This window comes from Kwoniella mangroviensis (genome assembly GCF_000507465.2).
Source record: "Kwoniella mangroviensis CBS 8507 chromosome 1 map unlocalized Ctg01, whole genome shotgun sequence".
Lineage (NCBI taxonomy): Eukaryota > Fungi > Basidiomycota > Tremellomycetes > Tremellales > Cryptococcaceae > Kwoniella > Kwoniella mangrovensis.
Window position 1 is genome coordinate 3923685 of NW_027062533.1, and position 17460 is coordinate 3941144.

The 17460-nt window shown below is 44.5% G+C and overlaps 5 protein-coding genes across 5 annotated transcripts; 3 read left to right on the forward strand and 2 right to left on the reverse strand.

Annotated features, from left to right (window-relative positions):
* Positions 1-41: 41 nt before the first annotated feature.
* On the forward strand, positions 42-1840 carry I203_101452 (uncharacterized protein; the record flags this gene model as incomplete). The annotated part of the gene is made up of 2 exons (XM_019148779.1): positions 42-61; positions 127-1840. The coding sequence occupies 2 exons, from the start codon at positions 42-44 to the stop codon at positions 1838-1840; spliced, it is 1734 nt and encodes a 577-aa protein (XP_019001798.1).
* A 209-nt stretch (positions 1841-2049) lies between these two features.
* I203_101453 (uncharacterized protein) lies at positions 2050-5207 on the reverse strand (the record flags this gene model as incomplete). Its single annotated transcript, XM_065516889.1, has 9 exons — positions 2050-2179; positions 2246-2537; positions 2620-2788; positions 2866-3215; positions 3282-3394; positions 3454-4096; positions 4169-4459; positions 4515-4593; positions 4668-5207. 9 exons carry the CDS (start codon positions 5205-5207, stop codon positions 2050-2052), a joined length of 2607 nt encoding a protein of 868 aa, XP_065373707.1.
* Positions 5208-5571: 364 nt separating this feature from the next.
* I203_101454 (uncharacterized protein) lies at positions 5572-8371 on the forward strand (the record flags this gene model as incomplete). The annotated part of the gene is made up of 4 exons (XM_019148781.1): positions 5572-5785; positions 5848-6306; positions 6372-7073; positions 7131-8371. 4 exons carry the CDS (start codon positions 5572-5574, stop codon positions 8369-8371), a joined length of 2616 nt encoding a protein of 871 aa, XP_019001800.1.
* A 593-nt stretch (positions 8372-8964) lies between these two features.
* I203_101455 (uncharacterized protein) lies at positions 8965-11303 on the reverse strand (the record flags this gene model as incomplete). Its single annotated transcript, XM_019148782.1, has 3 exons — positions 8965-9073; positions 9146-11039; positions 11123-11303. 3 exons carry the CDS (start codon positions 11301-11303, stop codon positions 8965-8967), a joined length of 2184 nt encoding a protein of 727 aa, XP_019001801.1.
* A 1547-nt stretch (positions 11304-12850) lies between these two features.
* Positions 12851-17340, forward strand: I203_101456 (uncharacterized protein; the record flags this gene model as incomplete). The annotated part of the gene is made up of 7 exons (XM_019148783.1): positions 12851-13833; positions 13933-14704; positions 14783-15232; positions 15388-15563; positions 15624-15792; positions 15859-15926; positions 15984-17340. 7 exons carry the CDS (start codon positions 12851-12853, stop codon positions 17338-17340), a joined length of 3975 nt encoding a protein of 1324 aa, XP_019001802.1.
* Between the last annotated feature and the right edge of the window lie 120 nt (positions 17341-17460).

The window sequence follows — 17460 nt, forward strand, 5'->3', positions numbered from 1 at the left end:
GATCAGCAGTGCGCTGCGTGAGAAACGTTGTCGAGTTTAAGATGACTATCACCACGTCGAGGTAAGGTTCACTGGAAGAGTGTACTCGCTTCTGAGCTGATCAAATATCTTACCATCCCCATATAGCTTACGAGCACATCTACTACAATCGCTCTCTACCCTTCCGAACCGACATGATCTCGGCCTGACAATCCTAGTTTCGAAACCTAAGAAGACCGCCTCTATCTTCCCTCACACCCCCATTCCTCCGAAATGCCTTCAACAGGACTTTCTCATAGTGCTTTCATCCGACCTTCCTTCTAATGCCAATATCAAACCTCGAGATCAAGGTAGTACCGATGCACCATCATCGTCAACATCCACGAACCTCCCTGAGCAAGACGAATCACCCAAGAAAGTATCAGTATCTGCCATCTCAGCCAACCTATATACATTCCCTTCCTCTTCCTCTAGGGCAAGTTCGATCCTGTACGTTTCTAAAGTCGATTCATCCGGATACTCCCCATCCGTTCTCCCACTTACCCGACTACTCATCGCTTCATTCTTCAACTTCTTTCTTCTAAACGTACAGAACGTACGGATTCAGCTATTTGCTAGATCGCAAAACCAATATTTATTTGCCAACTCGTCTCAAGGTGGTGGTAAGAAGGTCCTGTCTGGAGCGGGTCTATGTAAATGGTGGAAAAACGTTTATGAAGAAAGTGTCATAAGCTATATCTCATCCATCTCCAAAGATCCAAATCAGAAAAGGGAACGAGAAGGGGGGGAAATAAAGTTGAATTATCTCTTACCGGGTTACGAAGAAGTGGAATCTTTGAATTTGTTAGGTAAAGGAAAAGACCTGCCGGAAGGATTGAAATGGGAATATAAACCACCTTTCGATGATCCCATCACATCTACTGGCAATGCCAATACCAATAACACCACCAGATTAAGAAATTTGCCGATATCGTTGGCAACGTTGATACCTTCTTTACCTGATGATCCCAAGACTAGATTCTTAGAAGAATTAGTTATAGATACCTTTCAACAAAATCCTAATCCACTCAAGTCACGTCAACAGACACAACAGAAGGAAGGAGCATCTTCTTCGAGTTCAGCGAGTACTAGTACGAGTCCCAAAAAGAGTAAGAAGGAGATTGAGCTGGAAGAAGAGTTGAATCAGAGGCAATCATCTCATATAGCTTTGAGTAAAATTGATAAGAATGAGTTTTGGGAAAGGATTGGATTTAGACAGGAATGCGCGGGGGACGTTACTGGATTTTTCACTCTAGAAACGACTGGGGAAGACAACATCAATGGTGTTGTTGAATCAAAGACAGGCACCAGCAAAGTCGAAACCAAAGAAGACACGAATGAACAACACTCAACGACTGGTTCTTCTATACCACCCACGGTGACTGACGTTGTCGATCCGATAACTTCCCTGGATCCGGAGAGTGAGAAAGTATCGGTTGATCAACCTAAAGACATACCCATTTCGTCAAACTCGACCTCAAACTCAGCCCTCCCTTTCAAATCTACAGATCGACCTGAACCGGTCTCGAAAGAACCCCTACTTCGGATCGAAATCATCAACAGACTTCTCACAGCTCTCACTAATTTAGATTTCGCCAATCTCACATTGGCGATTGAAGGAAGTGAAATATGGTTAAAGCAAGTCAATTCGATTGTCAAAGGTGAGATTGGTGAGAAAAGCAGTGAGGGCTGTTCTGGAGTTATACCGAGGAAAATGAATTTGCCTGATTCAGGAGAAGGAGCAGGAGCAGGATTGGTCAGGAAAGAGAGACAAGAAGAAAAGGTTACGATGCTGATGCCAAGGAAGAAGAAGAAGATTTGATCGAGATTCATCACATCATTGAATATAGCAGATTGAACGTGATTAAGAAATGATATACGAGATTTGTACCTTACAACAGTTGAAGTTACTCACACAATCACCAGCATATAATACGTTCATAGTAACCTATATACTCATGAATACATAAATGTAATTTAATCTTCAGGATCGCTCTTCTACGTGCATGCACCTGACTAGCCACAGACCTATCATTGCGGACCTTTCGATGCGTTGCTTGGAGGAACAAACGACCCAGCTACCATACACAAATTCCTAGGTGTATAATGCGTTCTCAATATAGGAGTTCTTTTCGTTGGCCAAGTAGCTAACAAGTCGGTCCTACATCCGTTTTAAAGTTTTCATCAGCTCATTTACTTTGATCGGAACTTTGATCGGGAGACTCACGTATGAGGTCCATCCTCCCAGTTACCTCTACCAGGTCCCATCGGTAAACTACCTTGTAAATCATCTGCACCTGTTCCAGCCCCATTTCGAAGGGTAGGTTCATTCACTGACGCCTTCTCCCCACCTGACGATTTCACATCCCAACATCTGACTGTCGAATCTAGCCCACCTGAGACTAGTACTGCAGAATCGGACGAGAAGGAAAGTGATTGTATAGTCGATTTGTGACCGTACATCCTCTTGATTGGTCGAGAAGATCCCAAGTCCCATAACCAGATTGACGAATCTAAACCTAAAAATACAAACGAAATCATCAGTTTTAGGCTCATCGGAAGGGTACATGCCGGGTGACGGTGGGAAGTATGGTCACTCACCTCCACTAGCTAGTAATTTACCATCAGGACTTATAGCCATAGTGGTGATTGCGTCTGTGTGACCCATGAACAATCTCACACATGCACCGCGCTGGACATCCCATAATCGACAAGAACTATCATTGGATCCGGTAGCTAGGTACAGCGAGTTGGGATGGAATCGAACGCACTAGGTATACGACCCAGATATGAGTTTTTCATCTTTCGAGATATATTGAATTGGTTGATAAAGTAGCGAAGACTCACATTGACATCTGACAAATGTCCTGTATACATCCTGAGCGGAGTAACTCTATCTGAACTCCACAATCTTGCTGTCCTATCCCGAGACGCAGTGGCGAAATATACACCCATCGGACCCCATTCTACATCCCATACTGGATCTTTGCCATGTCCCCTATACACCACCAGGTTAGAGTATGTGTCCATTGACCATAATCGGACTGTGCCATCTTGAGAGGATGAAAGTAAAGTGGATGGTGAAGCGGCTGAACCGTATAATGGATCAAACGATAATGAATAAACGGGACCAGAGTGCCCGATAAGTTTTCGGAAAGGTTGTCCTTCGTCTTCTATCAACGATCCGTCTGATGGGTCTGCGACATATAGATGCATTAGCTTGTTTCCGGATACTGAGATACCAAGTGGGGTTTGAAGCGCACCTATCGATTTCTTCTTCAGCTTTTCACCTTTCAAGCTCCACAGCCTTATACAGCTCTCGGAAGAACCAACGGCCATCAAAGAAGAATCCCTTGAAAATTCAACTGAAGATGCACTGGTGAGATCACATCAGCTGCAGGTCCCACAACAACAATTTCTACTCAGCGGACTTACCTTTCGCCGTGATCAAATAATGTAAAAGCCACTACACTAGGTAAAACAGTGTTTGAGCTACTTCCAGGTTTGACGTCGCCATTCTGCTGCGGACCTAAACGAATCATCTTCCTTTTATCTCTTATAGCTTCAACCTCTCTCTTCAGATCAGGTATTCTGAACACCGCCGGTATAGGAGGTAAAGTTTCGTTTTCCTCTGGACTAAGCAAGCTCGGATCCTTATCCTTTTCCAGCTCAGATTCAATTTTGAGCTCTTGTACATTCACCGTCACAGGTGCAGGTGTACTTGTGTTCTCCCGAGTCTCCTGTGTATCGCCTGATGGGCCCGCAGGTGAAGTCATATCCACATCCCCATTGGCATCCACTCCGTTTGTAGTCCCGTTAGGATGCCCATTGGGTAAAGAAGATGAAAGTTGATTCCCAGGTGACGCCCCTCCATTGGGTTGCTGCTGAGAGGGTTCTTCATCCTGCAATGTTCTCGCTACTTGTTCTTTCAGCTTTTCAGTCATAGGTGGTGGACCGAGTTTCAGGTTGGTAGCGGTATTGAAAGCGTCTATTGGCATTGCCGATGGTAAAGCCGAAGCTATAAGACCACTTCTCGTAGCTATCGTAATCTTATCGAGCGGTACTGAGTTACTTGTCACTAGAAAAATGGCGTATCAGCGGTATCCCGCTAGATGCGGAGTGGAGTGGAAGTATATCGCTGAATACTCACCCGTTATACTGATACGAGAGAACACGATCCCCTTGATAGCTTCTTTCGCTCTTCCAGCAGCAGAATGCAATCCAGCTTCCCAATCTTCATCCAATCCAGCACCACTCAACCACTGTATAAGCAGATCACTCGCATTTCGAGACAGTGGTATCACGTATTTGTCCGTTAACATCCTCTGGCAGAACGAATTCGCCTTTACATGCTCCTTGGTCGATATGGACGATAAGGTGGATATATCCTGAGGATGGAAAGGTCGATGATGTGTGGAACGTCCTTCGAAGAAATCTCGAGCTATTATCATATGAGTGAGCTATTTTCAGATAAAAGTAGTGTATATTTAGCTCACCTGTTTTGAGAAATCCGAAATTCACAAGTTCCAGGAATGTATGGACGAATAGTGGAAAAGACAGATTATCCAGTTCGGGCTAAATTCAAGCGATCATACCTTATCAGCGCAACGTCTCATATCGTAGAAATGAAGTGGTGCAGGTAGACTGACTTTCCAAAGATCCAGACCACCATCCACCCATCTCCTAAAGCTCTTATACCCTTCCACTCTATCTGAAGGGTCCAACAGTGACACCTGATTCGCAGCTTGATCTTTCAATTCTTTATTCTGATCATCCGCACCATCCTGATCCGCATTCGCATTTGTCGCTTGAACTTTCGCTTGCAATTGTTCTATTATATATTTCGCCTGAGCTTCGAATTCAGGTGTGATATGTAACGAAAGAGTCGATGCTGATACAGCTTGAGCCTGAGGTATATTTCGCTTAACATTCGATTCTAATGGTACCGGACCTGGTGCTCTGAATACAGCTTCTTTTCCACCCTTCTCCTCACTGTCTTTGCTGGCATTATCTTTGTTCTTATTACCTCCCTGCTCGGCTATTCCCTGCTCAAACAATGCTAATGCCTTATCAAACCCATGTGACTGTAGATATTCTATGACAAATTGATTCAAGAGGTTGGCATCGGTTCGTGTGATCGGGTTGGAAGTGTTGCTTGGTCCTGCGACTGGCGCTGATGTCTCCGCCATGATGTTGCGAGGGTCTTAGCTGCTATGAGAGTCCTTCTACAGGTGATTAAATCAAGCTGCCAGGATGGATGCAATGATTTTTAAGATGGATAGGACCATGGATTGGAGAAGAGAAGAAGAGGATTCATGTTGGGTTTACATTCCAAGCAACGAGTGCAAGCAATGAGTTGCCACGTGGTCCGTGCGTCCATGTATACGCGACTGCTAAATTGCTAAATCATTCCATTCCAGTGATGTTCAAGTCTGGTCACACCGACTCTCTTTCTTTCCCTCCCCCTTCCTCTTTCTCAACTTTGTCTTAACCTAACTTCGCTCCGGTAACCTCATCTGTGAATCATCCTGCTTCCACCTGGTTTCAACGATCATGGGCGACACCGGCTGGGAAGACCCGTTCCGTACGCCTTCTCCCGATTACGATGGTGACGATGGTGAATTAGATACCCATGAGCTGCCGACCGGTAGCCTGATGCAACAGCTGGATCTGACTTCAAGGAAGGAAAATGTCACTTTTACGGAAACACCATTTACCATCGCTGCTAGAAGGGCGAGATATGGGGATAGTAACAGCAAGAATGGTGGTGAGTATCCTTATCGCCTCCCCTTATCAACTTCGCGGAGCTGATGCAGTCGTTCGATGAAGCTCGGAAAGAAGCTGCTTTGGCTTCGTCTGTACCATCTTCCAATAACAACCCTCCTCCATCGACTGGATCCTTTCCCGCATCCGCACGTCCTCCTGATTCTGGTCCTTCTTCATCCAAACCCACATCCAGTAGAACTCAAACCCTTCCGGCGAAGACGAATGTTCCGTCAAAGGGAAATAACAGCAAGAAGAGGGACGAGGTGGTGGAAGAACCAGAAGAGAAAGTAGTGAAGCGAGTGAGGAATAGTGGATGGTTCGATCCTCTTGGTAAACCCATACCCAAAGATCCACCAAGGAAAAAGCAGTTGATGGACAAACTGAGCGATTTAACGACTGCCGAGGAGAAGAAGAAGCAAAGGAATCAGAAAGCTGCTGCTACAAGAGCGAGAAACAAAGCTTTGAAGGCCGAGCAAGCGGCTTGGAAGGACCGAGAGGAAGACTTGAAGTTCGGAATGCTACGTGAGTTCATCATCTCGCAGTATACCTACAACATCACCGACTAATTGGATTGATATGCGTGATAGCTCCGGGTGCTGAACCCAACGAAGACTATCCTATTCTACAAGGCTTCGAGAAGATGAAAGATTTGCCGACCAAAGATCCAAAGGGCAAAGGGAAGGGGAAGAATGGAAAGAACGGGAAGAATGATGATGCGAAGCCTGCTGCCAAGATCGGGGCTGAAATGCTTCGTATGATCATTAGTGGAGTGCCCGAATCAAGCAAGAAAGATCAGATGACAACAGAAGAGAATGGTGATTCCTCAGATCAGAAGGAGAAGGAAGAGGTTCTCTCACCAAGTGAAATGCGGAAACAACAACGTGTAATGAATTTAGACGAAATAATCAAAGTGCACGCAAAGAAGACTGCCGAAATGTTCCGTGATACGAGGGAACCAGAGGTATCTCGGATGGCCAGGAAAGATGTGGTAGATATAACAGATGAAGGCCATAAATCCAATGGTAAATCACAAACGATCGCGATACTCTCCGACGACGAGGTGATATCTTCAGATCAACCATCTACAATTACTCATCTTTTCTCCTCCGCTATGAGGGATATTGAACAAGCGGGAAATTCATCTTCGGAAGTGATTCCATCTAGTTCACCACTGGATCGATATAGCAAGAAACCTTTTAGCTTACTTGAACCGCGGCCCAAACGGGCAGGAGAGCATTTTACACATATTGACGATGTCGGACTTTTGGAGAAGGAAGCTGGGAGAGTAGGTGAGTTCAATTCATTTTGGTTATTCCTCCATGTACCTCACTAACAATTCGGATCAGCAAATCATGAGCATACATCCGGCTCCAAATCCACTTATCCAAGAAGAAGGTTTGACCAAACCAGTCCTGATGAAGTTCATCAAGAACAACTTCAAACCCCTCAATCTTCTTCCACATACCGTCAAAATCTCAATCGTGTTCTTGCAAAACCAGCACCGCACTCTTCTGTCTTTCCAGACAATGATTTCCTCATCGAAGGTATGAAACGATCTCCGTCTCCCGCCATATCGATCGATGGAATGAAGGAAGAAGACTGGTCTACAATTACAAGTCGACCTGGAGCCGGTCCAGCTAAAAAGAAAGCTAGGAGATTCAACATATTTGAAGAACCATCGTATGCCAAAAAATTCCGGAAACCGATAAACATGTTTCCTTCCAGAACAAATACAAATGGTAACACCGACATCCAAAAGATTACTGATCACTTGCGAACATCCACAACCTTCCCGAGCCTAAACAATCATCTTGTGTCTACTCAATCGTATAATGGGGGAAATACCAGAGTCAAGCTCTTCACACCTAGTAGACCTGAGGAAGATCAGCCTGATTCAATGAGAGGGATATTGAGTGGGAAAACAATCAAAGGTAATCAGTATGGTAGTGCTGTGAAAGGAGATCCGTCGGTCACCTCGAGAAATAATGGTACTGATCGATATCATCAAGCTTCTAATTCAATCAAACATATCTCCGCTCCCTTGAACGGGATCTCAAGATCCGTTACTACTCATGGCGGCGGTGCATCCTATACTTCGGCAAGATACGATCAACCTGAACAGCTACATCATCCTTACTACCAAAATAGGTCCAATGGGACCTCGAGCAAAAGTGCTAATGGTGATGGTTCTCATCAACGGGTTCATCCAACTAGTACTGACAGAATTAATTTACCTGAATATAAGTACAACGGGGATTATCCGCATCAAGTTCGTGTTGATCAGGTTTCTCGCTCCCACATTCACTCTAATGGATATCAGCGATCGCAAACCCATTCTAATGGATATCGCCCGACTCAAGTTGGCGTTAATCGAAATCAAACTAATTCTAACGGTTATCATCAAGCTCAAGCTCAATCTGACAACTTTAAACCTTCTTACCCGCCCAATCATAACACATATTCACTGAATGATACTGACCTCCATTCACGACACGTAATACCAGCAGAAGAAGAGGAAGAAGAAGATTGGACCAAAGCTTGGTCAAGAGCTGCTCAACAGAAATCTCGTCAAACGGTGATGGAGTAAATGTAGTCACAAACACCTTCGACTACTTTACTGATCGATTCCCTTCTCACCATCCGACATGATCAACCAGCCTTCGTCCTCTTATCGATATTGAGTCAAATCATATACATATGTAATGAAGTAAAATCAATGATGTTTGACTCATTTTGTGAACGTTGTGTATTTTCGGTCTGTTAAAATTATTTTATTATCACACATGCTATGTATTCATGTCATAAACTGTACCTGTCTGTGTGCTTAAGCAATCGTTCGTATGTTTGCACTGGCTAATAAGTGAACTTCGAATTCGTTATACTGAAGCAACTGAAATTATTTCGACAAAAGCTACATTCCGATTGAATACTTTTTATTTGAAACAAATACTTGTCACTTCAAAGCAAAAAATCCAAAAAGAGATTACAAGAGCAAGAGTAAGAGTAAAAAAAGGAGAATACAACTGGTTCTGCTTGTTGTCTTATAGATGGGAATAAAATCTAACATATTCTCCTCTCCAAGCTTTGTGTACTTTGCTCAATTCATGTTCACTCGGCACTACCTTCCCACCATCTGTAGTCATAAACCACGCCTCATCACCCGCCTTTTCATCGAGATGATTATAATTCAGCTTTCCTCAATAACTTCTTTTTAGTTCTGAACAAACTGAATCTCGCACTTGTAGCTATATCTTTCATATTCCTCTTCAGTTGATCTTTCGTTGATGGACTATGACAAAACATCAAGGCCACATCAGTATTCCAATACAGTTGTTTGTTTATGAAGAAAGGTAAAACTCACTGCCATTCATCATTCTTAGTTATAATCTCCGCTCCACCTCCACTAACCCATTCCATTGGTCTGTACCTCTCTCTATCCCCCTCGGTCGTTCTCAAGCTTTTGTCTCCCGATGCCCATCTGGAAGGTAAATATCCTCCATCTTCATCGACCAACGTAGACGGCGGTTTGTTATGTCCACTTCCACCTCCAATAGACCTAGAAGAACTTCCCCTTCTTCCACTGATATAATCACCAGCTTCCGACCCACCGGCACCACCGCCAGTAGCGTTGAGAGCAAGTGAGAAAGGTCCTCTGATGACGTGGTCATGCTTCGATTGTATCTTAGTTGATTTCCCCTCCGGAGGGAAGACGATTCGAGGATCATCGTCTTCTACAATTTCAATCTCGGGTAAGATTCTAGACTTCCCTCTTGCATTGGAATTTGCTGATGCTGCCATGGTATCGACCATTAATCCATTAGGATTATGGGTATGACCACTCGTCGTAGACCGATTGTTCAACCTTGAAGAACCAACAGCAGAAGAAGCGACTTGTCCAACACCCAAACGTCTCTCTCTTTCTTCACGCTTCTTGATTTGCGCTGGAGTTTCAGGGAACAATTCTTCTCTTGGCCTCTCAGCAGGTTTAGGTATCCTCTCCCGCTTACTATCTATACTTGATCTAGGTAGGGCGGGACTCAATCTACCAGACGACGAAGTCAATGGTGCGTGAGGTAACAAGTGTCCATTGGGACTTTCCATCACAGGCGTATGAGGTGGTATGGGATATATAGGTGCATCAAATCCTGTTATTTTCTTTGATCCATCTTTCGTAACTTCAACTCTCGATTTTGTCTCTCTCTCTCTTTCTCTGTGCAATTTGTTATGTGATATCGTTGAAGTATTCTCAGTCGTTTTCTCAGGTGGAGTACCTTGTACTTTATGATCTGTCGTCGAAGCTGTCTGGGGTGTGCGAGAGTATACAGAAGGAGTTTGATTGACGCTGAAAGTAGGTGACAGAGGTGATGGAACGTAATGTACGTGTTGTGATCTTGATCTACCCGTCATAGCCGTTGGAGCGAGACTCGAAGCAGTGGTATATATCGATGGTGCTCCATTTCCATTGGGTACTTGTCCTTGTCCATCTTCACTGGTAGATTTGATCGAAGGTGTCGAAGGTCTTCCAGATCGTTCAGACATCATACTTCTTCTTCTGGCGGCCGCATAGCCCGAAACGTCATCCAGCCGCTTTCTCTCCATTTCCAACCTTTTCCTAATCTCCTCTTCTTCCCTTTCTCTCCCAGACGTATCTGTACTTCTTCTAGTCACATAATTGTTATTATTGTCTTGAAGTTCACTTCCTGAATCGGACGAACTGGATGACGATCCATTCTTACTTTTTCTCCTATCTGATCCAAACGCACTGCGTCTTCTGGATTTCGCCCGGGACATCTCAGATATATGTCCAAATGGATCAAATTCCGTATCATGTAATTTCCCATTGGAATCGATATACACTCCACTCCCCGAACCACTCTTCCTACCTGGTCCACCACCGTTCACACCGACGGATCCATTATTGGAGTGTTGATGAAAGCTTGATATGGATGTTGAAGGTCTCAGTGCGGCCGATATTGGTGATTTACCTTTCCTATCTAGTCCACCGGCTGTACGACTCGATAGATGTTTATGACCTGATGGACCGGCAATACTTGACGAATCACCATCCATATCGTAGTTGTATGTAGACTTGTATTCGGGTTGTAGGATATGTTCCAATTCTGCTCTCTGTCCTGCTAATGCGGCGTCTTTCTTGTGTTTCCCACTTAGATGGAAGGCAGGTGGTAGAGGTGCGAAATGAGAATCAGGATGGGGGTCATATCCCAATGGTCGACGAAGATGCGTTTCGGCGAGAGCTAAAGAAGTAGACAGAGATGATTAATCAGCTTATGCATCGATCGGACCAAGCAAAAGAACTCATAGTCTGTGATTTACTTACGAGGTCGATACGTCTTGAATCCACCTTCTACCTTACTAGGGTCCTTATCCTTCTTCAACAGCTTCTTACTAGTCGATGTTGAAGATGATGCCCCATAAGGTGACTTTCCCACTCCGCTCAATCCGTTGGGATCGTAATCCACATTCGCATATGACCTTGAAGGTTTGGCCAACAAAGTCATCGTGTATTATCGTATATTATTTGGATCAAGTTGACATGGAAGGTGATTGACAAGCCGTGGTAAAATTGGTCTGATTCGATATGTGATTGAATATGTCGATGGGTTGGCTCAGTCGAAGGGGCGAAGAGATTTCTGGTGACGAAGGAGAAGCAAGCAGTGAATGCGCAACAGTCGGAAGCAACACGTTGATGGAGTTGTGTATATCAATTTTAGTGGGGACTGTAGATTGTCGGTTGTGGGATGAAGGATGAAGAATAAGCTACGTCATCAGAAAAAAGAGAAGGAGAAAACGAGGCATCAACAAATGTCAGGTTTGCTCATGGTAACAGAGTGCTGTAGATCTAACTCACCTTGACTATCCTTTCAATGCCAGATTCCGGTAATGGATCGGATACAGTTGATGTACGACTGATTGAGATTGAAATAGCGAGTTGGAAGCCAATGAATGCTATGTGATGAGGTATGCACAGTTTCAGTCACCTCATCGTTTATCTGGATTGGAGTAGAGTAGTAGCAACAGTAATGTATCCGTCCATCAACGTCACTCACCCCCTTCTTTCCACTCTCGGCGGCCCTGGAGTCAATTCCCTAATTGCTATGCCCGAAATGACCAACCCCCCGGATCAAGTAGTGTTACGTCAGCAAGCAAACCACGTTATTCGACATGACATGTGGCACTTGACCTGACTACATACAACGACGCGCACAGACCTCGTTTGACTTGTTTGCATTTACAGTCAGATTGATTTTTGTCAACATCCACTCATGACACTCGGTCATGTTCTACTCTTCTAGTCAGATGGGATCTTGTCATGAAATCGATGGATCTGCCTCATTCTGCACTTGAGTCATGATCGCCCTCCTCTGATGATCGTCCATGTGACAGGGTCGCACTGCTTGTTCTAGGCTTGTATCACTGAAACTGGACGATCTTCCGCTTGCTTGATCGGAAGTTGAATTCTGGATGATCCACTTGTTCAATATGTAATACCAGATGCCTCTTCCGCCTTGCGAGATCTTCTAGCGATGCATGCGTATGAACAAAATGATAGCAAGGGCCACTACAGTACATATCAACCTTTGGTATTGCACAGCATGAAAGAGAGACTTTACCATTTGTGTGGAGTGTTCACTGTTTCACTGCGAGATTCTATCCCGGCGGTTTCCACACACCTATGGAGTTCCTTCATCCAACTGGTTACATCACTCATTCACATCATATCTCTACGACACCCTTGACATCCCATACATTAATCTGTTTGCTTGCACACAACTGCTCTGCCTCGACATTGCGATCCAGTTACCTTGTTGATCCCTCGGCCATCTCGCGCTACCCCCTGATCCAAATTCGCCCAGAAGCTGGTTTCGTTGGAAGCTGCAACTTTACACATAGGTGCACTACCGAAATTCATGTTATAATCTCTGAGAAATTTTCATACCAATGCAGCAAGACATAAGTCATCTATATCCAGATCACAACCTTCAGCAATCAAAATAGTACTCCACTTATCACCTTCGTCATACATTTCACATCCAACACATCAGAGATGAAATCGTTATTCTCTAGATTTAAAGGTGGTCCGAGCGACTCTCGTTCATCATCAAGAGCCAACTCATCAGCATCCACCAACAAAGAGAGGGAGAAGGAAAACTTATCCTCACCATCTGATCCAAAATCAAAGTCATCATCATCCACGAACAAGCAGTTAAAGAAAGTGTTATCAAGGAATCACCTCAGTGAAAAGCCGACTTCTTCCTCTTCCGCTTCTTCACCTGATCCACCCCCTCGGACTCTGACACCCATAGGTAACCAGCATTCCTCCTCATCACCTAATCTGACATATGACGATCCCAGACCACATTCTATCACCGGTTCTGCGGAACTGCTATCGCCCGTCGTTGGACTATGGGATGAGCCAAGGGGAGAGAACAGGAATAGGCATGGGACGATCAGTGCGTCTGGAGATATACATGACAGACCAGGAGGGAAGAAAGTTACATTCAGATCACCAGCTCCTACGCCCACTACGAGCGTGGTATTAGATCAAGCTACTAAGATAGATTTTGAGAGGAGGGGATCATCTTCTTCTATCGCAGGAGGTACATCACCTTCAAAGAGAGCTTCTACATCAGCTTTGAAACCACCTTCAGCTTCACAAACTGATAGACCAGGTACATCTCAATCGACTAATTCGACCAATAAACGACCAAGACCAACATCAAGACAGACTTCGCCATTCTTACCTTCGCTGGTCATTCGCCCCACGGCATTTCGTAAAGCCTCTTTACCACCTTTGGGTTTCAACACTCATGGTAATGGTACGACCAGTAGCTCACCCACCAAAAGCTCTACTACGATCTTATCACCTACTCCATCGGACGCTTCTACGGGCGCGATGAGCAATATGAGTTACCTTCCTCAGCCAAACAGCTGGAGTGAAATGGCGGAAGATGACCTGATAGCTAATCTCGGTCCGAAAGAGAGGACGAGACAGGAAGTTTTGTGGGAGATCGTCAGTTCGGAAGACAGGTGAGTGATTGTGTCATGTCCCTTTGAATCGAGCTAGGAGGGCATCTCGATAGATCTTCTTCAGATGTGATTTTCTAATCATTATTACTGTTCTGCTAGATACGTACAAGACCTCATCAAGTTCAACGAAACATTCTGCAAATCTTTACTTCCCTTATCAGCCAATTCGCCTCATCTAGACCTATATGATCCCACTCCTTCGATTATCACTCGTACCATGTCCCCTTCCTCTCCCGCTCTATCTGGTAACGAATCATTTGTCAATCTACCTATAGCCGCTAGATACTCATCTACAACACCGCGATACAGCGGTGAAAGATATCCATCCGATTCGTCGACCAGTACGGCACCGCCTATGACACCGAATGATGAATCGATTGCTAGAGGAAATCTAAACTTGAATTTGAATGGACCTCCTCCATCGAGTGCAGCGAGGATGAACGCTTATAATATCCTAACCAACGGCAGACCTAACACAGGTTTGGGTCTAACGAATAAAGCTAGTATATCAAGTTTAAATGGGAAGAAAGGTCATCATAATTCCCTACCACCCCCTTCTTCATCAAGACAACATTCGAATTCTTCTCAGTCCGACTTGAAAACTAATGATAATAGATTATCTTACCATCCTGGTATTCACAACAAGTTACATAAAGCGAGCTCGAGGATCAGTTCGGGAGGTTCAATTGGTCCGAGTTCGGCTACGGCCAGTGGCACGCATGTTAAATTACCTGAAGATCTGGAAAAAGTTCTGACTGTTTTATCAGGAGGAATTTTAGACGGACATATCAAGTTGTCGAATGCTTTAAAGAAGAGATACGAGAATCAATATCCTCTGGTAAGGAGTTTGGCAGATGTATTCACTGCTCATGTGAGTGGAATATTGACTGTTATAACATATCCTAATTATACATCCGTATCACTGATGATTCGTTCTTGTCTGTCGTAGTCATACATCCTAAGAGAATATTCAACCTATGTTCTCCATCTCGAACGTGCGCTATCTCAAGTCGACGAATCACTCTCACGCTTCTCGGACATTTCGGGTGGAAGTGGAACGACCAGATCGAAGCGGAACTCCAAGAGACTGGAGGAGAGTGATATTGGAATACTGAGCCGAAGACTGATGGGTCTGGAAGAATTAGCTTCAGAAAAAGGAGAAGCAGGCCTAGTGATCAGTTTATCAAAACCTTTCCAAAGATTGTTAAAATACCCGTTATTGTTTCAGAACTTGCTTTTCAACACAGATCCTAGTCTGAAAGAGTACGAAGCTACTTTATCGATGGTTGATCAAGTTGAGGAGATTGTGAGATCAATAGAAGATCAAAAGGGTGATGAGGAAGAGAGGGAGAGGACGAGGGATGTTTGGGCGAGAATAGATGGGCTTGAAAGAGATAAGGTGAGTCTCACCACGGAATGTAAAAGCATGATTCGGCGTTGGTACTCGAAAGATAAAAGTCGATTATAGAAGTAGACAAAATCACTACCTTCTCATAGTATCACGAGAATTTTAGCTAAATGATACTGGAATGCTGATGCTATTATTCATTCCAGGTCATCATGGCTCCGAAACCCAATAGAATGTTGATCGGCGAAACTCAATTACCCGTACCAGAAGGTAGTCATCTCAAAGTACAAAAGGATATACCGACGTCTGTAAAGGGTAAAAAGTCTTTCAAGAGACTGAGTGATATCTTGAAGGGCGGAGGGGACAGTGATCTATGGGTCGTGTGAGTGATGTCAAATTCCCATGGCAGTGATGATTGGACTGACGAGAATAAATTCTATAGTCGATTCTCTGATGTTTCTCTACTATGTGAGAAAACCGGTGTTACCCATCTGCCTATAGCGAGCTTCAAGAAAGCCACCAAATCAGACTCTTCAAATGATCTTAGTGGCAAGAAACATGCGACGATGGGCAAAAGAAGTGCTTCTGTCAGAGCTAGGAATTTGTACAGAGTGAGTTAATCCAGCTGGAAAGAGGCTCTGTACCTTATTGAATGCTAATTGAGCTGGCCTCCCTAGTTCGTCAAAGTCCACGAGTGGCATCTCAAGTCTAGACCCAGTACTGATGGTCTCCTGGATATGAACGAGTAAGTTAGCTTGTAACCTTGTGGGTGCCGATAAGCTAACCGATCTGTGCCAATTAGCATCTCTGCATCTCGTCAACGATTATCTGAGGTACCTCGATCACCTCCTGTCTCTAAATATCCCACTCTACCTTCTATAGCAGGTACACCTCACGCTACGCCTACGAAGGTCCCTTTGAAGACAGTGGACGGTTCAGCCAATCCTTCCCCAACTAAATCGTTCAGATCACGCAAAGGTACCGGTAATGGAAATGGATTAGACGATGATACGATGTCAGTGATATCAGATGGTATATCCGAAATGTCATTCGCATTTAAAGACGGTGATCAGGTGAAACCCAATTTGAAAGCGAAACCGAAAACTAGACAATCACTTCCACCTACATCCGCATCCACATCAGCTACCAAACCCGGTAGGAACATCGGGTCAGTAGGAAGAAGGACGACGTCCCAACCTGGTTTAACGAGAAGGTTATCGGGTGGTCATGTAGGTGGTCAAGCTGCTAATGCGAAATTTGCCAATCGACTTCGATCACCTGATCTCAACCATAACCATCATCATCATGCTGCTAGTGATACGGAAGGACCACCTGTGGTAGGAGATAGATCAGCAAGTGCTGCAGGTAAAGCTAGAAGATCATTACCTCCTACTTCAGGTACGACGATGAGCGGTGGACTGAGACCATTACATACGGCTGGTATAGCATCTGCGACTGCTTCAAGACCAGCTTGGAATTCTGGTTTATCAACTACCAGTACAACCAGACGGGCGTCTACACCTGCTTCGCAAGTCGGATCCGTCAGAGGAACGAGGTTGTCCCAAATGAACAATGATAATAGAAGTGGTAGTGAGGGAAGGAGAATACCTATAGGTAGATCGTCAATGACTGGAACTTCTAATTCGAATATTAATGTCAACAAAACCGCTTTGGGACGTACGGTTACGACTTCTTCCACCAAGGTGGCTGATGAGGATAACGATAATGGTAATAATGATATGCAAGATAATGGGGAGATCAGGAAAATGCCAAGTAAAGAAGATTCGGTGGTGGGATTATGGAGAGCGTTCGACGAGAGTAAGAGTGAGGGACCTCCTACATCCTCAGGTGTAGGCCTTGGTCTAGGAATGGATTCAGCCGAAGGTAAATCCATTTCGTCCGTTCGAAGAGGAGGAACAAGAGGTACAGGAGTACCTTCTAGAGGATCAGTATCGTCCCTTAGGGGAGTTACTAGTACGCCTAGAGGATCAGGACTAAGAGGTGGAAGTCCGGCGACCGGACTCAGAGGTGGTGCAGCAGGAGGTACCACCCCGACCAGTGTAGTCGGATCAGGGAGGTTAACGGGAAAAGCTGCTACGGTAGGAAGAGGTGGGAATTTGGTTAGTAGTCGGAAAAGAGATTTGGGAGGGAAGATATAATCATGATACGATGGAACGACTTTTGACGATCACATTGATGATAATGACTTTTTTAACGAAATGAATGATTGTGACGAATGTGATGTATTATAATGACTTGTTGAAGAAGGAATATAATGT